This window comes from Pseudophryne corroboree, chromosome 1, assembly GCF_028390025.1.
Source record: "Pseudophryne corroboree isolate aPseCor3 chromosome 1, aPseCor3.hap2, whole genome shotgun sequence".
NCBI classification, from domain to species: Eukaryota; Metazoa; Chordata; class Amphibia; order Anura; family Myobatrachidae; genus Pseudophryne; species Pseudophryne corroboree.
Window position 1 is genome coordinate 295,222,142 of NC_086444.1, and position 24,233 is coordinate 295,246,374.

At 48.3% G+C, this 24,233-nt stretch overlaps 1 protein-coding gene across 3 annotated transcripts in view; it reads right to left on the reverse strand.

Moving 5' to 3' along the window:
- The window catches only part of TRAFD1 (TRAF-type zinc finger domain containing 1), a 141,909-nt gene that overhangs the window by 110,032 nt on the left and 7,644 nt on the right, over window positions 1-24,233 (reverse strand). For all 3 annotated transcript variants that reach the window (XM_063964366.1, XM_063964365.1, XM_063964367.1), the window contains exon 2: window positions 10,003-10,090. In XM_063964366.1, the coding sequence (XP_063820436.1) occupies window positions 10,003-10,046 (44 nt within the window). In that variant the 5' untranslated portion in view covers window positions 10,047-10,090. The remainder of the gene's footprint in view (window positions 1-10,002; window positions 10,091-24,233) is intronic.

Genomic DNA, 24,233 nt, shown 5'->3' on the forward strand with positions numbered 1-24,233 from the left:
AGGTCCTTGCATGGAATCTGCCGTAGGGAATGGCCTCGTGTGTCGCCACCATTTTTCCCAGGACTTGAGTGCAAAGACGTATTGACACTTGTTTTGGCTTCAACAGGTTCATAACTAGAGTCATGAGTTCCTGCGCTTTTTCTGTCGGAAGAAAAACCCTCTTCTGGTCTGTGTCCAGAATCATGCCCAAGAAGGGCAGACGAGTTGTAGGATTCAGCTGCGACTTTGGAATATTGATAATCCAGCCGTGTCACTGTAACACATTCAGTGAAAGTGATACGCTGTTCAGCAACTTCTCCCGTGATCTCGCTTTTATGAGGAGATCGTCCAAGTACGGGATAATTGTGACACCCTGTTTGCGCAGGAGCATCATCATTTCCGCCATTACCTTGGTGAAAATTCTCAGGGCCGCGGAAAGCCCAAACGGCAACGTCTGAAATTGGTAATGACAATCCTGTACCGCAAATCTGAGGTACGCCTGATGAGGAGGATATATGGGAACATGCAGGTATGCATCCTTTATGTCTAGAGATACCATAAAATCTCCCCCTTCCAGGCTGGCGATGACCGCTCTGAGCGATTCCATTTTGAATTTGAACCGTTTTAAGTAAAGGTTCAGGGATTTTAAATTCAAAATGGGTCTGACCGAACCGTCCGGTTTCGGGACCACAAACAGAGTTGAGTAGTACCCCTTCCCTCTTTGAAGCAGGGGAACCTCGACCACCACTTGTTGAAGACACAATTTGTGAATCGCATGTAACACTATCTCCCTTTCCATGGGAGAAGTCGGTAGCGCCGATTTGAAAAACCGGCGAGGAGGCACCTCTTCGAATTCCAGCTTGTAACCCTGGGAAACAATTTCTATTGCCCAGGGATCCACCTGTGAGTGAACCCAGATGTGGCTGAACAGTCGAAGACGTGCCCCCACTGGAGCGGACTCCCTCAGGGGATCCCCAGCGTCATGCGGTGGATTTTGCAGAGGCCGGGGAGGACTTCTGTTCCTGGGAACTAGCGGTGTTGTGCAGCTTTTTTCCTCTGCCCTTACCTCTGGCAAGAAAAGACGATCCACGTACTCTCTTGCTTTTATTGGAACGAAAGGACTGCATTTGATAATGAGGCGCTTTCTTAGATTGTGAGGGAATATATGGCAAAAAATTCGATTTACCTGCCGTAGCCGTGGAGACGAGGGCCCTCATTCCGAGTTGTTCGCTCGGTATTTTTCATCGCATCGCAGTGAGAATTCTCTTAGTGCGCATGCGTAATGTTCGCACTGCGCATGCGTCAAGTAACTTTACTAAGAAGAAAGTAATTTTACTCACGGCTTTTTCGTCGCACCGGAGAACGCATTGTGATTGACAGGAAATGGGTGTTACTGGGCGGATGTACGGCGTTTTAGGGGCGTGTGGCTGAAAACGCTACCGTTTCCGGAAAAAACGCAGGCGTGTCTGGAGAAACGGTGGGAGTGCTTGGGCGAACGCTGGGTGTGTTTATGACGTCAGCCGGGACCGAAAAGCACTGAATTGATCGCACAGGCAGAGTAAGTCTGGAGTTACTCAGAAACTGCTAACTCGGTTTTGATCGCAATATTGCGAATACATCGGTCGCACATTTAAGAAGTTTAGATTCACTCCCAGTAGGCGGCGGCTTAGCGTGTGTAACTCTGCTATAATCGCCTTGCGAGCGAACAACTCGGAATGAGGGCCCAGGTCCGAGAAGCCCTCTCCAAACAATTCCTCACCCTTGTAAGGAAACAACTCCATATGTCTCTTGGAGTCAACATCACCTGACCACTGTCGGGTCCATAAGACACGCCTAGCAGAAATAGACATAGCGTTTATCCTGGAACCCAGTAAACTAATGTCTCTTTGAGCATCCCTCATATATAAGACAGCATCTTTTATATGCCCTAGGGTCATTAAAATGGTATCCTTATCAAGGGTCTCAATATCCGCTGATAAGGAATCTGTCCATGCTGAAACAGCACTACAAACCCAGGCCGACGCAATTGCCGGTCTGAGTAACGTACCAGAATGTGTGTAAATGGACTTCAAGGTAACCTCCTGCTTGCGGTTAGCAGGATCCTTGAGGGTAGCCGTATCTTGGGATGGAAGCGCTATCTTTTTTGATAAGCGCGTCAAAGCTTTGTCTACCCTAGGGGAGGATTCCCACCGGATTCTGTCCTGCGACGGGAAAGGATACGCTATTAGAATCCTTTTGGGAATCTGCAGTTTTTTGTCTGGAGTTTCCCACGCTTTTTCGCATAATCCGTTCAGCTCATATGTGAGGAGGGAAAGGTGACCTCAGGTTTCTTTCCCTTATACATGTGTACCCTCGTGTCAGGGACAGGGGGTTCCTCTGTGATATGCAAAACATCTTTTATTGCAATAATCATATATCGAATACATTTAGCCACTTTTGGCTGTAATTTTGCATCATCGTAGTCAACACTGGAGTCTGAATCCGTGTCGGTATCTGTGTCAACTATTTGGGATAGTGGGCGCTTCTGAGACCCCGAAGGTCCAGGCGACATTGGGACAGGCATGGGTTGACTCCCTGACTGTACCCCAGCTTCAGCTTTGTCTAATCTTTTGTGCAATAAATTAACATTAGCACTTAAAACATTCCACATATCCATCCAGTCAGGTGTCGGTACTGCCGACGGAGACCTAACATTCATACACTCCCCCCTCCTCCTTAGGTGAGCCTTCAATCTCAGACATGTCGACACACGCGTACCGACACACCACACACACACACACACACACACACGGAAGCTCTTTTCTGAAGACAGGTTCCCCACCAGGCCCTTTGGAGAGACAGAGAGAGAGTATGCCAGCACACACCCCAGCGCTATATGACCCAGGAAAAAACACAGTATGTTTACCCAGTAGCGCTTTTGTTATGTATATGCGCCAATTATGTGCCCCCCCCCCCTCTACTTTAAAACCCTTCTGTCACTGTGAGTTAAGCAGGGGAGAGTCCGGGGAGCTTCCTCTTAGCGGTGCTGTGGAGAAAAATGGCGCTGGTGAGTGCTGAGGGAGAAGCCCCGCCCCCTCGGCGGCGGGCTTCTGTCTTGCTCAAATTTCTCAATAACATGGCGGGGGCTCTTTATATACATGTACAGTGCCCAGCTGTATGTGTGTATATATATATATATATATATATATATATATATAATAAGAATTTACTTACCGATAATTCTATTTCTCGGAGTCCGTAGTGGATGCTGGGGTTCCTGAAAGGACCATGGGGAATAGCGGCTCCGCAGGAGACAGGGCACAAAAAGTAAAGCTTTAGGATCAGGTGGTGTGCACTGGCTCCTCCCCCTATGACCCTCCTCCAAGCCTCAGTTAGGATACTGTGCCCGGACGAGCGTACACAATAAGGAAGGATTTATGAATCCCGGGTAAGACTCATACCAGCCACACCAATCACACTGTACAACCTGTGATCTGAACCCAGTTAACAGTATGATAACAGCGGAGCCTCTGAAAGATGGCTCACAACAATAATAACCCGATTTTTGTAACTATGTACAAGTATTGCAGATAATCCGCACTTGGGATGGGCGCCCAGCATCCACTACGGACTCCGAGAAATAGAATTATCGGTAAGTAAATTCTTATTTTCTCTATCGTCCTAGTGGATGCTGGGGTTCCTGAAAGGACCATGGGGATTATACCAAAGCTCCCAAACGAGCGGGAGAGTGCGGATGACTCTGCAGCACCGAATGAGAGAACTCCAGGTCCTCCTTAGCCAGGTTATCAAATTTGTAGGATTTTACAAACGTGTTTGCCCCTGACTAAATAGCCGCTCGGCAAAGTTGTAAAGCCGAGACCCCTCGGGCAGCCGCCCAAGATGAGCCCACCTTCCTTGTGGAATGGGCATTTACATATTTTGGCTGTGGCAGGCCTGCCACAGAATGTGCAAGCTGAATTGTATTACACATCCAACTAGCAAAAGTCTGCTTAGAAGCAAGAGCACCCAGTTTGTTGGGTGCATACAGGATAACAGCAAGTCAGTTTTCCTGACTCCAGCCGTCCTGGAACCTATATTTTCAGGGCCCTGACCACATCTAGCAACTTGGAGTCCTCCAAGTCCCTAGTAGGCGCAAGACACCACAATAAGCTGGTTCAGGTGAAACACTGACACCACCTTAGGGAGAGAACTGGGGACGAGTCCGCAGCTTTGCCCTGTCCGAATGGACAAACAGATATGGGCTTTTTTGAGAAAAAAACCACCAATTTGACACTCGCCTGGTCCAGGCCAGGTCCAAGAGCATGTTCACTTTTCATGTGAGATGCTTCAAATCCACAGATTTGACTGGTTTTAAACCAATGTGTTTTGAGGAATCCCAGAACTACGTTGAGATCCCACAGTGCCACTGGAGGCACAAAAGGGGGTTGTATATGCAATACTCCCTTGACAAACTTCTGGACTTCAGGAACTGAAGCCAATTCTTTCTGGAAGAAAAATCGACAGGGCCGAAATTTGAACCTTAATGGACCCCAATTTGAGGCCCATAGACACTCCTGTTTGCAGGAAATGCAGGAATCGACCGAGTTGAAATTTCTTCGTGGGGCCTTCCTGGCCTCACACCACGCAACATATTTTCGCCACATGTGGTGATAATGTTGTGCGGTCACCTCCTTTCTGGCTTTGACCAGGGTAGGAATGACCTCTTCCTGAATGCCTTTTCCCTTAGGATCCGGCGTTCCACCGCCATGCCGTCAAACGCAGCTGCGGTAAGTCTTGGAACAGACATGGTACTTGCTGAAACAAGTCCCTTCTTAGCGGCAGAGGCCATAAGTCCTCTGTGAGCATCTCTTGAAGTTCCGGGTACCAAGTCCTTCTTGGCCAATCCGGAGCCATGAGTATAGTTCTTACTCCTCTACGTCTTATAATTCTCAGTACCTTAGGTATGAAAAGCAGAGGATGGAACACATACACCGACTGGTACACCCACGGTGTTACCAGAACGTCCACAGCTATTGCCTGAGGGTCTCTTAACCTGGCGCAATACCTGTCCCGTTTTTTGTTCAGACGGGACGCCATCATGTCCACCTTTGGTAATTCCCAACGGTTTACAATCATGTGGAAAACTTCCCCATGAAGTTCCCACTCTGCCGGGTGGAGGTCGTGCCTACTGAGGAAGTCTGCTTCCCAGTTTCCATTCCCGGAATGAAACACTGCTGACAGTGCTATCACATGATTTTCCGCCCAGCGAAAAGTCCTTGCAGTTTTTGCCACTGCCCTCCTGCTTCTTGTGCCGCCCTGTCTATTTACGTGGGCGACTGCCGTGATGTTTTATCCCACTGGATCAATACCGGCTGACCTTGAAGCAGAGGTCTTGCTAAGCTTAGAGCATTATAAATTTACCCTTAGCTATATTTATGTGGAGAAAAGTCTCCAGACTTGATCACACTCCCTGGAAATTTTTTCCTTGTGTGACTGCTCCCCAGCCTCTCTGGCTGGCCTCCGTGGTCACCAACATCCAAAACTGAATGCCGAATCTGCGGCCCTCTAGAAGATGAGCACTCTGTAACCACCACAGGAGAGACACCCTTGTCCTTGGATATAGGGTTATCCGCTGATGCATCTGAAGATGCGATCCGGACCATTTGTCCAGCAGATCCCACTGAAAAGTTCTTGCATGAAATCTGCCGACTGGAATTGCTTCGAAGGAAGTCACCATTTTTTTTTTTTACCATGGCCCTTGTGCAATGATGCACTGATTTTAGGAGGTTCCTGACTAGCTCGGATAACTCCCTGGCTTTCTCTTCCGGGAGAAACACCTTTTTCTGGACTGTGTCCAGAATCATCCCTAAGCACAGGAGACTTGTTGTCGGGATCAGCTGCTATTTTGGAATATTTAGAATCCACCCCTGCTGTTGTAACAGTATCCGAGATAGTGCTACTCCGACCTCCAACTGTTCCCTGGACTTTGCCCTTATCAGGAGATCGTCCAAGTAAGGGATAATTAAGACGCCTTTTCTTCGAAGAAGAACCATCATTTCGGCCATTACCTTGGTAAAGACCCGGGGTGCCGTGGACAATCCAAACGGCAGCGTCTGAAACTGATAGTGACAGTTCTGTACCACGAACCTGAGGTACCCTTAGTGATAAGGGCAAATTTGGGACATGGAGGTAAGCATCCCTGATGTCTCGGGACACCATATAGTCCCCTTCTTCCCGGTTCGTTATCACTGCTCTGAGTGACTCCATCTTGATTTGAACCTTTGTAAGTGTTCAAAATTTTTTTTAGATTTAGAATAGGTCTCACCTAGCCTTCTGGCTTCAGTACCACAATATAGTGTGGAATAATACCCTTTTTCTTGTTGTAGGAGGGGTAATTTAATTATCACCTGCTGGGAATACAGCTCGTGAATTTTTTCCCATACTGCCTCCTTGTCGGAGGGAGACCTTGGTAAAGCAGACTTCAGGAGCCTGCGCAGGGGAAACGTCTCGACATTCCAATCTGTACCCCTGGGATACTACTTGTAGGATCCAGGGGTCCTGTACGGTCTCAGCGTCATGCTGAGAGCTTGTCAGAAGCGGTGGAACGCTTCTGTTCCTGGGAATGGGCTGCCTGCTGCAGTCTTCTTCCCTTTCCTCTATCCCTGGGCAGATATGACTCTTATAGGGACGAAAGGACTGAAGCTGAAAAGACGGTGTCTTTTTCTGCAGAGATGTGACTTAGGGTAAAAAAACGGTGGATTTTCCAGCAGTTGCCGTGGCCACCAGGTCCGATGGACCGACCCCAAATAACGCCTCTTCCTTTATACGGCAATACACCTTTGTGCCGTTTGGAATCTGCATCACCTGATCACTGTCGTGTCCATAAACATCTTCTGGCAGATATGGACATCGCACTTACTCTTGATGCCAGAGTGCAAATATCCCTCTGTGCATCTCGCATATATAGAAATGCATCCTTTAAATGCTCTATAGTCAATAAAATACTGTCCCTGTCAAGGGTATCAATATTTTTAGTCAGGGAATCCGACCAAGCCACCCCAGCTCTGCACATCCAGGCTGAGGCGATCGCTGGTCGCAGTATAACACCAGTATGTGTGTATATACTTTTTATGATATTTTCCAGCCTCCTGTCAGCTGGCTCCTTGAGGACGGCCCTATCTATAGACGGTACCGCCACTTGTTCTGATAAGCGTGTGAGCGCCTTATCCACCCTAAGGGGTGTTTCCCAACGCGCCCTAACTTCTGGCGGGAAAGGGTATACCGCCCATATTTTCTATCTGGGGGAACCCACGCATCATCACACACTTCATTTAATTTATCTGATTCAGGAAAAACTACGGTAGTTTTTTCACATCCCACATAATACCCTCTTCTGTGGTATTTGTAGTATCAGAAATATGTAACACCTCCTTCATTGCCCTTAACGTGTGGCCCTAATAAGGAATACGTTTGTTTATTCACCGTCGACACTGGATTCAGTGTCCCTGTCTGTGTCGACCGACTAAAGTAAACGGGCGTTTTAAAACCCCTGACGGTGTTTTTGAGACGTCTGGACCGGTACTAATTGTTTGTCGGCCGTCTCATGTCGTCAACCGACCTTGCCGCGTGTTGACATTATCACGTAATTCCCTAAATAAGCCATCCATTCCGGTGTCGACTCCCTAGAGAGTGACATCACCATTACAGGCAATTGCTCCGCCTCCTCACCAACATCGTCCTCATACATGTCGACACACACGTACCGACACACAGCACACACACAGGGAATGCTCTGATAGAGGACAGGACCTACTAGCCCTTTGGAGAGACAGAGGGAGAGTTTGCCAGCACACACCAAAAACGCTATAATTATATAGGGACAACCTTATATAAGTGTTTTCCCTTATAGCATCTTTTTTATATATTTCTAACGCCAAATTAGTGCCCCCCCTCTCTGTTTTAACCCTGTTTCTGTAGTGCAGTGCAGGGGAGAGCCTGGGAGCCTTCCCTCCAGCCTTTCTGTGAGGGAAAATGGCGCTGTGTGCTGAGGAGATAGGCCCCGCCCCTTTTTCGGCGGCCTCGTCTCCCGCTCTTAACGGATTCTGGCAGGGGTTAAATATCTCCATATAGCCCCCGGAGGCTATATGTGAGGTATTTTTAGCCAAAAATAGGTTTTCATTGCCTCCCAGGGCGCCCCCCTTCCAGCGCCCTGCACCCTCAGTGACTGCCGTGTGAAGTGTGCTGAGAGGAAATGGCGCACAGCTGCAGTGCTGTGCGCTACCTTAAGAAGACTGAGGAGTCTTCATGCCGCCGATTCTGGACCTTCTTCTTGTTTCAGCATCTGCAAGGGGGCCGGCGGCGAGGCTCCGGTGACCATCCAGGCTGTACCTGTGATCGTCCCTCTGGAGCTAATGTCCAGTAGCCAAAGAAGCCAATCCATCCTGCACGCAGGTGAGTTCACTTCTTCTCCCCTAAGTCCCTCGTTGCAGTGATCCTGTTGCCAGCAGGACTCACTGTAAAATAAAAAACCTAAGCTAAACTTTTCTAAGCAGCTCTTTAGGAGAGCCACCTAGATTGCACCCTTCTCGGCCGGGCACAAAAATCTAACTGGAGGAGGGTCATAGGGGGAGGAGCCAGTGCACACCACCTGATCCTAAAGCTTTACTTTTTGTGCCCTGTCTCCTGCGGAGCCGCTATTCCCCATGGTCCTTTCAGGAACCCCAGCATCCACTAGGACGATAGAGAAAAAAAAAAAATATATATATATATATATATATATATATATATATATATATATATATATATATATATACACACACATACATACACATACGTACATACATACACATACATATACCACAGGAGAGGTTTATATTGCTGCCCAGGGCGCCCCCCCCCCCCTTCGCCCTGCACCCTTACAGTGACCGAGGTGTGTGAGGTGAATGGGAGCAATGACGCACAGCTGCAGTGCTGTGCGTTACCTCTATGAAGATCAAGGTGTCTTCTGCCGCCTCTGATGTCTTTTCCTCAATACTCACCCGGCTTCTATCTACTGGCTCTGCGAGGAGTACGGCGGCGCGGCTCTGGGACGGACGGCTAGGGTGAGACCTGCGTACCGATCCCTCTGGAGCTAATGGTGTCCAGTAGCCTAAGAAACACAGCCCTGAAACTCAGAGAAGTGGGTCTGTTTCTCTCTCCTCAGACCCTCGATGCAGGGAGTCTGTTGCCAGCAGGCTCCCTGAACATAAAAAACCTAACTAAAATGCTTTCTTTACAGGAAACTCAGAAGAGCTCCTGAAATGCACCCACTGGGCACAGTATCAAACTGAGGTCTGGAGGGGGGGCATAGAGGGAGGAGCCAGTGCACACCCAGAGTCAAAGTCTTTCTTAAAGTTCCCATGTCTCCTGCGGAGCCCGTCTATCCCCATGGTCCTTACGGAGTCCCCAGCATCCTCTAGGACGTTAGAGAAAACAAAAAAATAGGGTGACTGCTGCGGCTAATGGTCACCTGATCAGAGCAACAACTGAATTTCTCCGATAGATGCCCATTACTATAGACGGCCAGCAGTGGGTGCAAAGCACAACTGAATTCACCCCTTTGTGTCAAGAGTCATAGAATGGGGACTATCAGATTATGGAGGATTCAATACATTAATTTTCATAGGAAAAAAACTTGCTCATTTAATTTTGTTTATTTGGTGCTTGTTCTAGCCTGTAGTATATACAATTGCTCCAAGAACTCACTCACTGCCACCCCAGTGTTTAGCTTACTCGCCTGGTATCTACACTTGTGGAAGCGGAGGCTTCTCTGTATGGCAAGCACTGCGCTCTACTCCTGTATACATCGCAGCACCACAGGCAGTGTGTAGCCAACCACCTCTCATACACAACAGACATGAAGCAACTTTCCAATATGTTTTTCAGCCTTTATTACTAAAAATAATCTTTTTTTTATATATGTCCCTAAAGGATAGAATATTTAAAAATACAAAATACTCATATCTACAGGGGTGCAGGTAGCGTATTATGAATGCTTGTACTCACCAGTTTCCACACAAGCGTGTCTCCTGCTTAGCCTCGGATGCCATGATCAGTGTCTTTAAGCAGAGAAATTACTATCACTTTCAGTTCTCTGAAAAGACAAGTATATGTGATTCATTTCTTGGAAAAGTCCTGTGAATGCCTTCCACACTATAGAAACCTAGCACACAACACACATTCAGAGGATTACCAGCGTCATCTATGTGGAAACCTTAGCAGACTGGAAAACATAGGTATATATTAGTATATTTCAGTATACATGAAACTTTCTTGGGCAGATTCATTGCTGAAATTCTTTGAAATCTTAATTATAACTATCATTTTGTAGTATTTCTGAACGGGTTGAGTACGATTTTAAAACAAGTGGATTATAGAAAATTACTTAGTGCGCAAAACAGCAGCTAAAGAAAGTGTTTTTCTCCTATGAGGTTCCTTTTACCCTCACCACAAGTGCAAAAAAAATAGAGTATGGAGATTTCCACTTAACTAGCGCTATGTGTGGATTCTTCTTTGTTCCAAATCATTCCATCGTATTTATCCAGATCAATTTGACATATGAAATAAAAAAGTTATGTATAGTGTAATACCGTTTTAATTACAATAACACATTTACATAACATACATAAAACATGGATAGAATAAATGAGCTTTACAAAAAATGTGGGATCAAATATTCAGCCAAATCCCCTGGAGAGGCAAGTGAGGCAATGTGTAATTACCAGAATTTTAGGGAACTGTGGTTTAGACAGTCCCTAACAGCGCGTGTGTCCCGTAATGGGTGTTCCGGATCAGCCCATCCACCACACAGATTGTCACTGCTGGATCCTGGATAAGTGCACTCTCCTCACAGGCGTCTTTAGTGGGAAACCAACGCGTTTCAACTCTTAACTAGAGTCTTTTTCAAGGTTTGGGATGAATAATGACCCTCTTAACAGTTACCTATTTAAATATCCCTCCACCAATCACACTCCCTAGTTAACAGCAGGAGCCGATTAGGTGATTAGTCCTTCCTTGATGACGTTAACTCTGATCTCAGCGTCCGTTACCGTGTATAACGGTTGTCATAGTGACCGTTGTCATGACAGCAGTTCCCTCCTCTCCTGCGTCTGTAATGTTGCCGAGCGTCTCTGTTCCGGCTTCCTTGTTGTCCTGGCAACCCGTCCGTTCTCTAGCGCGACGTCATTTCCGGTATCGCTTAGCCGAGATATAAGATAATACTTTCCAGTGTTCGTTCTATAAGTCCTCATCCGTCCTGATATTAACATCTATAATACCTACTTCACTGGTACTAAATTGTACCAATCCAAAAAAACATCTATTGCTGAAACGGAACGTCACTTCCGGTGACGTGAGTACGATTTGCTGGAAGTCGGTATGGCGGCGGGCAGAATACAGACTGCGGCATCCCGAAGATCGTAATCATGATAAGTGAAGGTAAGTGTACTTACCTTCCCCTACCCGCTTAACCATCCCCCACCCCGCAGCCTAACCCTAACCTCTCCGGCGGCTTGTTGTTTGGCAACTTGGGTCTCAGAATTACGGAGCCGGCATGTTGAACCTATTCAGGATGCCGGTGTCAGCATTCCGAATAGCACCAGCATTCAGACAGCGAGGATCCTAACCGGATCCCCTCCTGAACATTGCTGACAAATGTTCTACAGTGTATTATTGCTGACTGGCAAAATTGATAATGTATCCTAGCCTTGAAAACAGGAGGATTAGTAGAAAGATTAGATCTACATAATGCAGAGCTGTTAAATCCCCCTGTGAATTTGTAGATGTACATTTGTAACAAATGGAATAAATGACTGGAAAATATGAAGTTCACTCAGGACACAGTGAATGAAGTAATTTAATTTCTTGAGTGCGAAGTCTGCAGATCAATTAAATAAATTATGATCTGTATGGAATTGGCCAACATTATCCCTGTCCATGAGAGGAAAACCATAACACACACATTCAATTAGCTGTGATCACTAATGAATGGCCACAGCTACTCATTTAACCGCATCGCACCCTGCACCTAAGTTGTTAGATGCAGGTTATCGTGCAAACAAAATGTCAGTCGTGGTAAACGTCATTTTCAGACTTAAGTGCCAGGCACAATGAAAGTCGTGAGTTTACATTGCAGCTAATTGAATAGCTCTGGGCACTCATTCCGGCACTATATAATAGCACATTCAGTTGAATTCCCCCAATGGAGAGACTCATTTAGGCAAGGCCATTTGTTTTTAGATTCTGGTTGCTCACCAAATCAGTAGTCAAATACAGTAAAACCAAATGACATCAGAATAAATCCCCTTCTTATGTGGGTGTACCAAACTCACATTTTATCTAAACAGAACTGACCTGCAGTACACAAGCAAAATCAATACGTAGACTGGGGGCAAGAGTCACAGTCTTGAGCATATCATAAAGAGGGACAAGTTGCTCCTGGAACAAATCATTATGCAATACAAAGGGTGCAAATGCATTTAAATTTGTTGCATGCAGGGAAAAAATAAGATTTTAAACCTACCGGTAAATCTTTTTCTCGTAGTCTGTAGAGGATGCTTGGACTCCGTAAGGACCATGAGGATAGACGGGCTCAGCAGGAGACATGGGCACTTTAAGAAAGACTTTGGATCTGGGTGTGCACTGGCTCCTTCCTCTATGCCCCTCCTCCAGACCTCAGTTAGAGAAACTGTGCCCAGAGGAGATGGACAGTACGAGGAAAGGATTTTTGTTAATCCAAGAGCAAGATTCATACCAGCCACACCAATCACACCGTATAACTTGTGATCTACTAACCAGTTAACAGTATGAAAACAACATAGCATCAGTCCAAGACCGATGAAAACTATAACATAACCCTTATGTAAGCAAAACTATATACAAGTCTTGCAGAAGAAGTCCGCACTTGGGACGGGCGCCCAGCATCCTCTACGGACTATGAGAAAAAGATTTACCGGTAGGTTTAAAATCTTATTTTCTCTAACATCCTAGAGGATGCTGGGACTCCGTAAGGACCATGGGGATTATACCAAAGCTCCCAAACGGGCGGGAGAGTGCGGATGACTCTGCAGCACCGATTGAGCAAACAGGAGGTCCTCCTCAGCCAGGGTATCAAACTTATAGAACTTTGCAAAGGTGTTTGACCCCGACTAAGTAGCAGCTCGGCACAGCTGTAGTGCAGAGACCCCTCGGGCAGCCGCCCAAGACGAGCCCACCTTCCTAGTGGAATGGGCCTTAACCGATTTTGGTAACGGCAATCCTGCCGTAGAATGCGCCTGCTGAATCGTGTTACAGATCCAGCGAGCAATAATCTGCTTTAAAGCAGGGCCACCGACCTTGTTGGCTGCATACAGGACAAACAGTGCTTCTGTTTTTCTGATCCTAGCCGTTCTGGCCACATAAATTTTCAAAGCCCTGACCACATCAAGGGACTCTGAATCCTCCAAGTCACGTGTAGCCACAGGCACGACAATAGGTTGGTTCATATGAAAGGATGAGACCACCTTAGGTAGGAATTGAGGACGGGTCCGCAATTCCGCTCTATCCATATGGAAAACCAGATAGGGGCTTTTATGTGATAAAGCCGCCAATTTCGAAACTCGCCTAGCCGAAGCCAAGGCTAACAACATGACCACCTTCCAAGTGAGATATTTCAACTCCGCTGTTCTAAGTGGTTCAAACCAATGTGACTTAAGGAAACTTAACACCACGTTAAGGTCCCAAGGCGCCACCGGAGGTACAAAAGGAGGCTGAATATGCAGTACTCCCTTCACAAAAGTCTGTACTTCAGGTAGAGAGGCCAATTCCTTTTGAAAGAAAATGGATAAGGCCGAAATCTGAACTTTAATGGAGCCTAATTTTAGGCCCAAATTCACTCCAGTTTGTAGGAAGTGAAGAAAACGGCCTAGATGGAATTCTTCCGTAGGAGCATTCCTGGTCTCACACCAAGAAACATATTTTCGCCATATTCAGTGATAATGTTTAGATGTCACGTCCTTCCTAGCCTTTATTAGCGTAGGAATTACCTCATCCGGAATACCCTTTTCCGCTAGGATCCGGCGTTCAACCTCCATGCCGTCAAACGCAGCCGCGGTAAGTCTTGGAACAGACAGGGACCATGTTGCAACAGGTCCTGTCTTAGAGGAAGAGGCCACGGATCTTCTGTGAGCATTTCCTGCAGATCCAGATACCAGGTCCTTCGTGGCCAATCAGGAACAATGAGTATTGTTCTCACTCCTCTTTTTCTAATTATTCGCAACACCTTGGGTATGAGAGGAAGAGGAGGAAATACATAGACCGACTGGAACACCCACGGTGTCACTAGGGCGTCCACAGCTACCGCCTGAGGATCTCTTGACCTGGCGCAATACCTTTTTTAGCGTTTTGTTGAGACGGGACGCCATCATGTCTATTTGGGTCAGTCCCCACCGACTTGCAATCTGTGCTAATGACTTCCTGATGAAGTCCCCACTCTCCCGGATGCAGGTTGTGTCTGCTGAGGAAGTCTGCTTCCCAGTTGTCCACTCCCGGAATGAACACTGCTGACAGTGCGCTAACATGATTCTCCGCCCAGCGAAGAATTCTGGTGGCTTCCGCCATCGCCACTCTGCTCCTTGTGCCGCCCTGGCGGTTTACATGAGCTACTGCGGGGACGTTGTCTGACTGGATCAGAGCTGGTCGGTCGCGAAGTAAGGTCTCCGCTTGACGTAGGGCGTTGTATATGGCCCTTAGTTCCAGGATGTTGATGTGAAGACAAGTCTCTTAACTTGACCAAAGGCCTTGGAAATTTCTTCCCTGTGTGATTGCTCCCCAACCTCGGAGGCTCGCGTCCGTGGTCACCAGAATCCAGTCCTGAATGCCGAACCTGCGGCCCTCTAGAAGGTGAGCACTCTGCAGCCACCACAGGAGAGATACCCTGGCCCTGGGGGACAGGGTGATCCGCTGATGCATTTGCAGATGTGACCCGGACCATTTGTCCAATAGGTCCCATTGGAAAATCCTTGCATGGAACCTGCCGAAGGGAATGGCTTCGTACGTCGCCACCATTTTTCCCAGGACTTGAGTGCAATGATGTACTGACACTTGTTTTGGCTTCAACGGGTTCTTGACTAGAGTCCTGCGCTTTTTCTATCTGAAGTAAAACCCTTTTCTGGTCTGTGTCCAGAATCATGCCCAAGAAGGGCAGACGAGTCGTAGGCTTCAGCTGCAACTTTGGAATTTTGAGAATCCAGCCGTGTCGCTGTAACACCTTCATTGAAAGTGATACACTGTTCAGCAACTTCTCCCGTGATCTCGCTTTTATGAGGAGATCGTCCAAGTACGGGATAATTGTGACACCCTGCTTGCGCAGGAGCACCATCATTTCCGCCATTACCTTGGTGAAAATTCTCGGGGCCGTGGAAAGCACAAACGGCAACGTCTGAAACTGGTAATGACAATCCTGTACCGCAAATCTCAGGTACGCCTGATGAGGAGGATATATGGGAACATGCAGGTATGCATCCTTTATGTCCAGAGATACCATAAACCCCCCCCCCCCCCCCCCTTCCAGGCTGTCGATGACCGCTCTGAGCGATTCCATTTTGAATTTGAACCGTTTTAAGTAAAGGTTCAGGGATTTTAAATTCAAAATGGGTCTGACCGAACCGTCCGGTTTCGGGACCACAAACAGAGTTGAGTAGTACCCCTTCCCTCTTTGAAGCAGGGGAACCTCGACCACCACTTGTTGAAGACACAATTTGTGAATCGCATGTAACACTATCTCCCTTTCCAGGGGAGAAGTCGGTAGCGCCGATTTGAAAAACCGGCGAGGAGGCACCTCTTCGAATTCCAGCTTGTATCCCTGGGAAACAATTTCTATTGCCCAGGGATCCACCTGTGAGTGAACCCAGATGTGGCTGAAAAGTCGAAGACGTGCCCCCACTGGAGCGGACTCCCTCAGGGGAGCCCCAGCGTCATGCGGTGGATTTTGCAGAGGCCAAGGAGGACTTCTGTTCCTGGGAACTAGCTGTGTTGTGCAGCTTTTTCCCTCTGCCCTTACCTCTGGCAAGAAAGGACGATCCACGTACTCTTTTGCTTTTATTTGAACGAAAAGGACTGCATTTGATAATGAGGCGCTTTCTTAGATTGTGAGGGAATATAAGGCAAAAAAATTCGATTTACCTGCCGTAGCTGTGGAGACGAGGTCCGAGAGGCCCTCTCCAAACAATTCCTCACCCTTGTAAGTCAAAAACTCCATATGCCTCTTTGAGTCGGCATCACCTGACCACTGTCGGGTCCATAAGACTCGCCTAGCAGAAATATAGCGTTTATTCTGGAACCCAGTAAACTAAACTAATGTCTCTTTGAGCATCCCTCATATATAAGATAGCATCTTTTATATGCCCTAGGGTCATTAAAATGGTATCCTTATCAAGGGTCTCAATATCCGCTGATAAGGAATCTGTCCATGCTGCTACAGCACTACAAACCCAGGCCGACGCAATTGCCGGTCTGAGTAACGTACCAGAATGTGTGTAAATGGACTTCAAGGTAACCTCCTGCTTGCGGTCAGCAGGATCCTTGAGGGTAGCCGTATCTTGGGATGGGAGCGCTATCTTTTTTGATAAGCGTGTCAAAGCCTTGTCTACCCTAGGGAAGGATTCCCACCGTATTTTGTCCTTTGGCGGGAAAGGATACGCTATAAGAATCCTTTTGGGAATCTGCAGTTTTTGTCTGGAGTTTCCCACGCTTTTTCGCATAATTCGTTCAGCTCATGTGAGGAGGGAAAGGTGACCTCAGGTTTCTTTCCCTTATACATGTGTACCCTCGTGTCAGGGACAGGGGGTTCCTCTGTGATATGCAAAACATCTTTTATTGCAATAATCATATATCGAATACATTTAGCCACTTTTGGCTGTAATTTTGCATCATCGTAGTCGACACTGGAGTCTGAATCCATGTCGGTATCTGTGTCTACTATTTGGGATAGTGGGCGCTTCTGAGACCCCGAAGGTCCCAGCGACATTGGAACAGACATGGGTTGACTGCCTGACTGCACCCTAGCTTCAGCTTTGTCTAATCTTTTGTGCAATAAATTAACATTAGCACTTAAAACATTCCACATATCCATCCAGTCAGGTGTCGGAGCTGCCGACGGAGACCTTACATTCATACACTCCCCCTCCTCCTTAGGTGAGCCTTCAACCTCAGACATGTCGACACACGCGTACCGACACACCACACACAGGGAAGCTCTTTTCTGAAGACAGGTTCCCCACCAGGCCCTTTGGAGAGACAGAGAGAGAGTATGCCAGCACACACCCCAGCGCTATATTACCCAGGAAAAAACACAGAATGTTTACCCAGTAGCGCTTTTCAAGTATGTATATGCGCCAATTATGTGCCCCCCCTCTACTTTAAAACCCTCTTTCACCGTGGTATCAAGCAGGGGAGAGTCCGGGGAGCTTCCTCTCAGCGGTGCTGTGGAGAAAAATGGCGCTGGTGAGTGCTGAGGGAGAAGCCCCGCCCCCTCAGCGGCGGGCTTCTGTCCCGCTCAAAATTCTTAAAAACATGGCGGGGGCTCTTTATATACATGTACAGTGCCCAGCTGTACATGTATATATGTACATTTGCCACAGGAGAGGTTTATATTGCTGCCCAGGGCGCCCCCCCTGCGCCCTGCACCCTTACAGTTACCGATGTGTGCGAGGTAAATGGGAGCAATGGCGCACAGCTTCACCGCTGTGCGTTACCTCTATGAACATCAAGCGGTCTTCTGCCGCCTCTGAAGTCTTTTCCGCTCATACTCACCCGGCTTCTATCTTCCGGCTCTGCGAGGAGGACGGCGAGGGTGAGACCTGCGTACCGATCCCTCTGGAGCCAATGGTGTCCAGTAGCCTAAGAAACAGAGCCCTGAAACTCAGAGAAGTGGGTCTGTTTCTCTCTCCTCAGTCCCTCGATGCAGGAAGTCTGTTGCCAGCAGGCTCCCTGAACATAAAAAACCTAACTAAAATACTTTCTTTACAGGAAACTCTGGAGAGCTCCCTGAAATGCACCCAGTCTCCACTGGGCACAGTATCGAACTGAGGTCTGGAGGAGGGGCATAGAGGGAGGAGCCAGTGCACACCCAGATCCAAAGTCTTTCTTAAAGTGCCCATGTCTCCTGCGGAGCCCGTCTATCCCCATGGTCCTTACGGAGTCCCAGCATCCTCTAGGACGTTAGAGAAAAGACTGGCTGCTTTTACAAATACTGGGAAGCTTTGCTTTTACATCAAAATATACAATGAAGACGGGATGCGGTTAGATTGCCAGCAGTCGGGATCCCGGCGGTCACGACACAGACGCCGCAATCCCGACCACTGACAATGCCCACAGCCAGAAACTCTGTTAACAGGGGCTATTCTCACTCGTGGGTGTCTACGACACCCATACAGTGGGAATAGAACCTGTGGCAAACACAGCGAGCCTGCAAGGGGCTTGGTTGCGCTCCTCCCCCTGCCTGCATTCTGGCAGTCAGGATTCCCAGCGTCAGTATGCTGACCGCCGGGATCCCGGTCACTGGCATATCATACCCAACGTGTTAGGACACACCATCCCAACTCTGGTGCCGATTCTGAGTTTGGAGCAGAACAAAAGAAAGCAAGTAACTATATAACTGGCAAAAATAGGAATTTACTTACCGATAATTCTATTTCTCGTAGTCCGTAGTGGATGCTGGGGACTCCGTAAGGACCATGGGGAATAGCGGCTCCGCAGGAGACAGGGCACAAAAGTAAAAGCTTTAGGATCAGGTGGTGTGCACTGGCTCCTCCCCCTATGACCCTCCTCCAAGCCTCAGTTAGGATACTGTGCCCGGACGAGCGTACACAATAAGGAAGGATTTTGAATCCCGGGTAAGACTCATACCAGCCACACCAATCACACTGTACAACCTGTGATCTGAACCCAGTTAACAGCGGAGCCTCTGAAAAGATGGCTCACAACAATAATAACCCGTTTTAGTTAACAATAACTATGTACAAGTATTGCAGACAATCCGCACTTGGGATGGGCGCCCAGCATCCACTACGGACTACGAGAAATAGAATTATCGGTAAGTAAATTCCTATTTTCTCTGACGTCCTAAGTGGATGCTGGGGACTCCGTAAGGACCATGGGGATTATACCAAAGCTCCCAAACGGGCGGGAGAGTGCGGATGACTCTGCAGCACCGAATGAGAGAACTCCAGGTCCTCCTCAGCCAGGGTATCAAATTTGTAGAATTTTGCAAACGTGTTTGCCCCTGACCAAGTAGCAGCTCGGCAAAGTTGTAAAGCCGAGACCCCTCGGGCAGCCGCCCAAGATGAGCCCACCTTCCTTGTGGAATGGGCATTTACATATTTTGGCTGTGGCAGGCCTGCCACAGAATGTGCAAGCTGAATTGTACTACACATCCAACTAGCAATCGTCTGCTTAGAAGCAAGAGCACCCAGTTTGTTGGGTGCATACAGGATAACAGCAAGTCAGTTTTCCTGACTCCAGCCGTCCTGGAAACATATATTTTCAGGGCCCTGACAACATCTAGCAACTTGGAGTCCTCCAAGTCCCTAGTAGCCGCAGGTACCACAATAAGCTGGTTCAGGTGAAACGCTGACACCACCTTAGGGAGAAACTGGGGACGAGTCCGCAGCTCTGCCCTGTCCGAATGGACAATCAGATATGGACTTTTGTGAGACAAAGCCGCCAATTCTGACACTCGCCTGGCCGAGGCCAGGGCCAACAGCATGGTCACTTTCCATGTGAGATATTTCAAATCCACAGATTTGAGCGGTTTAAACCAATGTGATTTGAGGAATCCCAGAACTACGTTGAGATCCCACAGTGCCACTGGAGGCACAAAAGGGGGTTGTATATGCAGTACTCCCTTGACAAACTTCTGGACTTCAGGAACTTAAGCCAATTCTTTCTGGAAGAAAATCGACAGGGCCGAAATTTGAACCTTAATGGACCCCAATTTGAGGCCCATAGACACTCCTGTTTGCAGGAAATGCAGGAATCGACCCAGTTGAAATTCCTCCGTGGGGCCTTCCTGGCCTCACACCATGCAACATATTTTCGCCAAATGTGGTGATAATGTTGTGCGGTCACCTCCTTCCTAGCTCTGACCAGGGTAGGGATGACCTCTTCCGGAATGCCTTTTTCCCTTAGGATCCGGCGTTCAACCGCCATGCAGTCAAACGCAGCCGCGGTAAGACTTGGAACAGACATGATCCTTGCTGAAGCAAGTCCCTTCTTAGTATCTCTTGAAGTTCCGGGTACCAAGTCCTTCTTGGCCAATCCGGAGCCACGAGTATAGTTCTTACTCCTCTCCGTCTTATAATTCTCAGTACCTTGGGTACGAGAGGCAGAGGAGGGAACACATACACCGACTGGTACACCCACGGTGTTACCAGAGCGTCCCTGCTATTGCCTGAGGGTCTCTTGACCTGGCGCAATACCTGTCCAGTTTTTTGTTCAGACGGGACGCCATCATGTCCACCTTTGGTCTTTCCCAACGGTTCACAATCATGTGGAAGACTTCCAGATGAAGTCCCCACTCTCCCGGGTGGAGGTCGTGCCTGCTGAGGAAGTCTGCTTCTCAGTTGTCCACTCCCGGAATGAACACCGCTGACAGTGTTATCACATGATTTTTCGCCCAGCGAAGAATCCTTGCTGCCATTGCCCTCCTGCTTCTTGTGCCGCCCTGTCTGTTTACGTGGGCGACTGCTGTGATGTTGTCCGACTGGATCAGCACCGGTTGACTTTGAAGCAGAGGTCTTCCTAGGCTCAGAGCATTGTAAATTGCCCTTAGCTCCAGTATATTTATGTGGAGAGAAGTCTCCAGACTTGACCACACTCCTTGGAAATTTCTTCCCTGTGTGACTGCTCCCCAGCCTCTCAGGCTGGCATCCGTGGTCACCAGGACCCAGTCCTGAATGCCGAATCTGCTGCCCTCTAGTAGATGAGCACTCTGCAGCCACCACAGAAGAGACACCCTTGTCCTTGGAGACAGGATTATCCGCTGATGCATCTGAAGATGCGATCCGGACCATTCGTCCAGCAGATCCCACTGAAAAATTCTTGCGTGAAATCTGCCGAATGGAATCGCTTCGTAAGAAGCCACCATTTTTCCCAGGACTCTTGTGCATTGATGCACTGACACTTGGCCTGGTTCTAGGAGGTTCCTAACTAGCTCGGATAACTCCCTGGCTTTCTCCTCCGGGAGAAACACCTTTTTCTGGACTGTGTCCAGAATCATCCCTAGGAACAGCAGACGTGTCGTCGGAATCAGCTGCGATTTTGGAATATTTAGAATCCACCCGTGCTGTCGTAGAACTACTTGAGATAGTGCTACTCCGACCTCCAACTGTTCTCTGGACCTTGCCCTTATCAGGAGATCGTCCAAGTAAGGGATAATTAAGACGCCTTTTCTTTGATTTCGGCCATTACCTTGGTAAAGACCCGGGGTGCCGTGGACAATCCAAACGGCAGCGTCTGAAACTGATAGTGACAGTTCTGTACCACGAACCTGAGGTACCCTTGGTGAGAAGGGCAAATTGGGACATGGAGGTAAGCATCCTTGATGTCCAGGGACACCATATAGTCCCCTTCTTCCTGGTTCGCTATCACTGCTCTGAGTGACTCCATCTTGATTTGAACCTTTGTATGTAAGTGTTCAAAGATTTCAGATTTAGAATAGGTCTCACCGAGCCGTCTGGCTTCAGTACCACAAATAGTGTGGAATAATACCCCTTTCCTTGTTGTAGGAGGGGTACTTTGATTATCACCTGCTGGGAATACAGCTTGTGAATTGTTTCCAATACTGCCTCCCTGTCGGAGGGAGACGTTGGTAAAGCAGACTTCAGGAACCTGCGAGGGGGAGACGTCTCGAACTTCCAATCTGTACCCCTGGGATACTACTTGTAGGATCCAGGGGTCCACTTGCGAGTGAGCCCACTGCGCGCTGAAACTCTTAAGACGACCCCCCACCGCACCTGAGTCCGCTTGTACGGCCCCAGCGTCATGCTGAGGACTTGGCAGAAGCGGTGGAGGGCTTCTGTTCCTGGGAAGGAGCTGCCTGCTGCAGTCTTCTTCCCTTTCCTCTACCCCTGGGCAGATATGACTGGCCTTTTGCCCGCTTGCCCTTATGGGGACGAAATGACTGAGGCTGAAAAGACGGTGTCTTTTTCTGCTGAGATGTGACTTGGGGTAAAAAAGGTGGATTTTCCAGCTGTTGCCGTGGCCACCAGGTCCGATGGACCGACCCCAAATAACTCCTCCCCTTTATACTGCAATACTTCCATGTGCCGTTTGGAATCTGCATCACCTGACCACTGTCGTGTCCATAAACATCTTCTGGCAGACATGGACATCGCACTTACTCTTGATGCCAGAGTGCAAATATCCCTCTGTGCATCTCGCATATATAGAAATGCTCTATAGTCAATAAAATACTGTCCCTGTCAAGGGTATCAATATTTTCAGTCAGGGAATCCGACCAAGCCACCCCAGCGCTGCACATCCAGGCTGAGGCGATCGCTGGTCGCAGTATAACACCAGTATGTGTGTATATACTTTTTAGGATATTTTCCAGCCTCCTATCAGCTGGCTCCTTGAGGGCGGCCGTATCTGGAGACGGTAACGCCACTTGTTTTGATAAGCGTGTGAGCGCCTTATCCACCCTAGGGGGTGTTTCCCAACGCGCCCTAACTTCTGGCGGGAAAGGGTATAACGCCAATAATTTTCTATCGGGGGAAACCCACGCATCATCACACACTTCATTTAATTTATCTGATTCAGGAAAAACTACAGGTAGTTTTTTCACACCCCACATAATACCCTTTTTTGTGGTACTTGTAGTATCAGAAATATGTAACACCTCCTTCATTGCCCTTAACATGTAACGTGTGGCCCTAATGGAAAATACGTTTGTTTCTTCACCGTCGACACTGGAGTCAGTGTCCGTGTCTGTGTCGACCGACTGAGGTAATGGGCGTTTTAAAGCCCCTGACGGTGTTTGAGACGCCTGGACAGGTACTAATTGGTTTGCCGGCCGTCTCATGTCGTCAACCGACCTTGCAGCGTGTTGACATTATCACGTAATTCCCTAAATAAGCCATCCATTCCGGTGTCGACTCCCTAGAGAGTGACATCACCATTACAGGCAATTGCTCCGCCTCCTCACCAACATCGTCCTCATACATGTCGACACACACGTACCGACACACAGCACACACACAGGGAATGCTCTGATAGAGGACAGGACCCCACTAGCCCTTTGGGGAGACAGAGGGAGAGTTTGCCAGCACACACCAAAACGCTATAATTATACAGGGACAACCTTATATAAGTGTTTTCCCTTATAGCATCTTAATATATTATAATATCGCCACACAAAATGCCCCCCCTCTCTGTTTTAACCCTGTTTCTGTAGTGCAGTGCAAGGGAGAGCCTGGGAGCCTTCCTAGCAGCGGAGCTGTGTAGGAAAATGGCGCTGTGTGCTGAGGAGAATAGGCCCCGCCCCCTTTTCGGCGGGCTTCTTCTCCCGTTTTTCTGACAACCTGGCAGGGGTTAAATACATCCATATAGCCCCAGAGGCTATATGTGATGTATTTTTAGCCAGCATAGGTACTTTCATTGCTGCCCAGGGCGCCCCCCCCAGCGCCCTGCACCCTCAGTGACCGTTGGTGTGAAGTGTGCTGAGAGCAATGGAGCACAGCTGCCGTGCTGTGCGCTACCTTAAGAAGACTGGGAAGTCTTCAGCCGCCGATTTCTGGACCTCTTCTCTCTTCAGCATCTGCAAGGGGGGCGGCGGCGCGGCTCCGGTGACCCATCCAGGCTGTACCTGTGATCGTCCCTCTGGAGCTAGTGTCCAGTAGCCTAAGAAGCCAATCCATCCTGCACGCAGGTGAGTTCACTTCTTCTCCCCTAAGTCCCTCGTTGCAGTGAGCCTGTTGCCAGCAGGACTCACTGAAAATAAAAAACCTAACAAAACTTTTACTCTAAGCAGCTCTTTAGGAGAGCCACCTAGATTGCACCCTTCTCGGCCGGGCACAAAAACCTAACTGAGGCTTGGAGGAGGGTCATAGGGGGAGGAGCCAGTGCACACCACCTGATCCTAAAGCTTTTACTTTTGTGCCCTGTCTCCTGCGGAGCCGCTATTCCCCATGGTCCTTACGGAGTCCCCAGCATCCACTTAGGACGTCAGAGAAACCATGTTACACTGCAGGCGGGGCAAATTT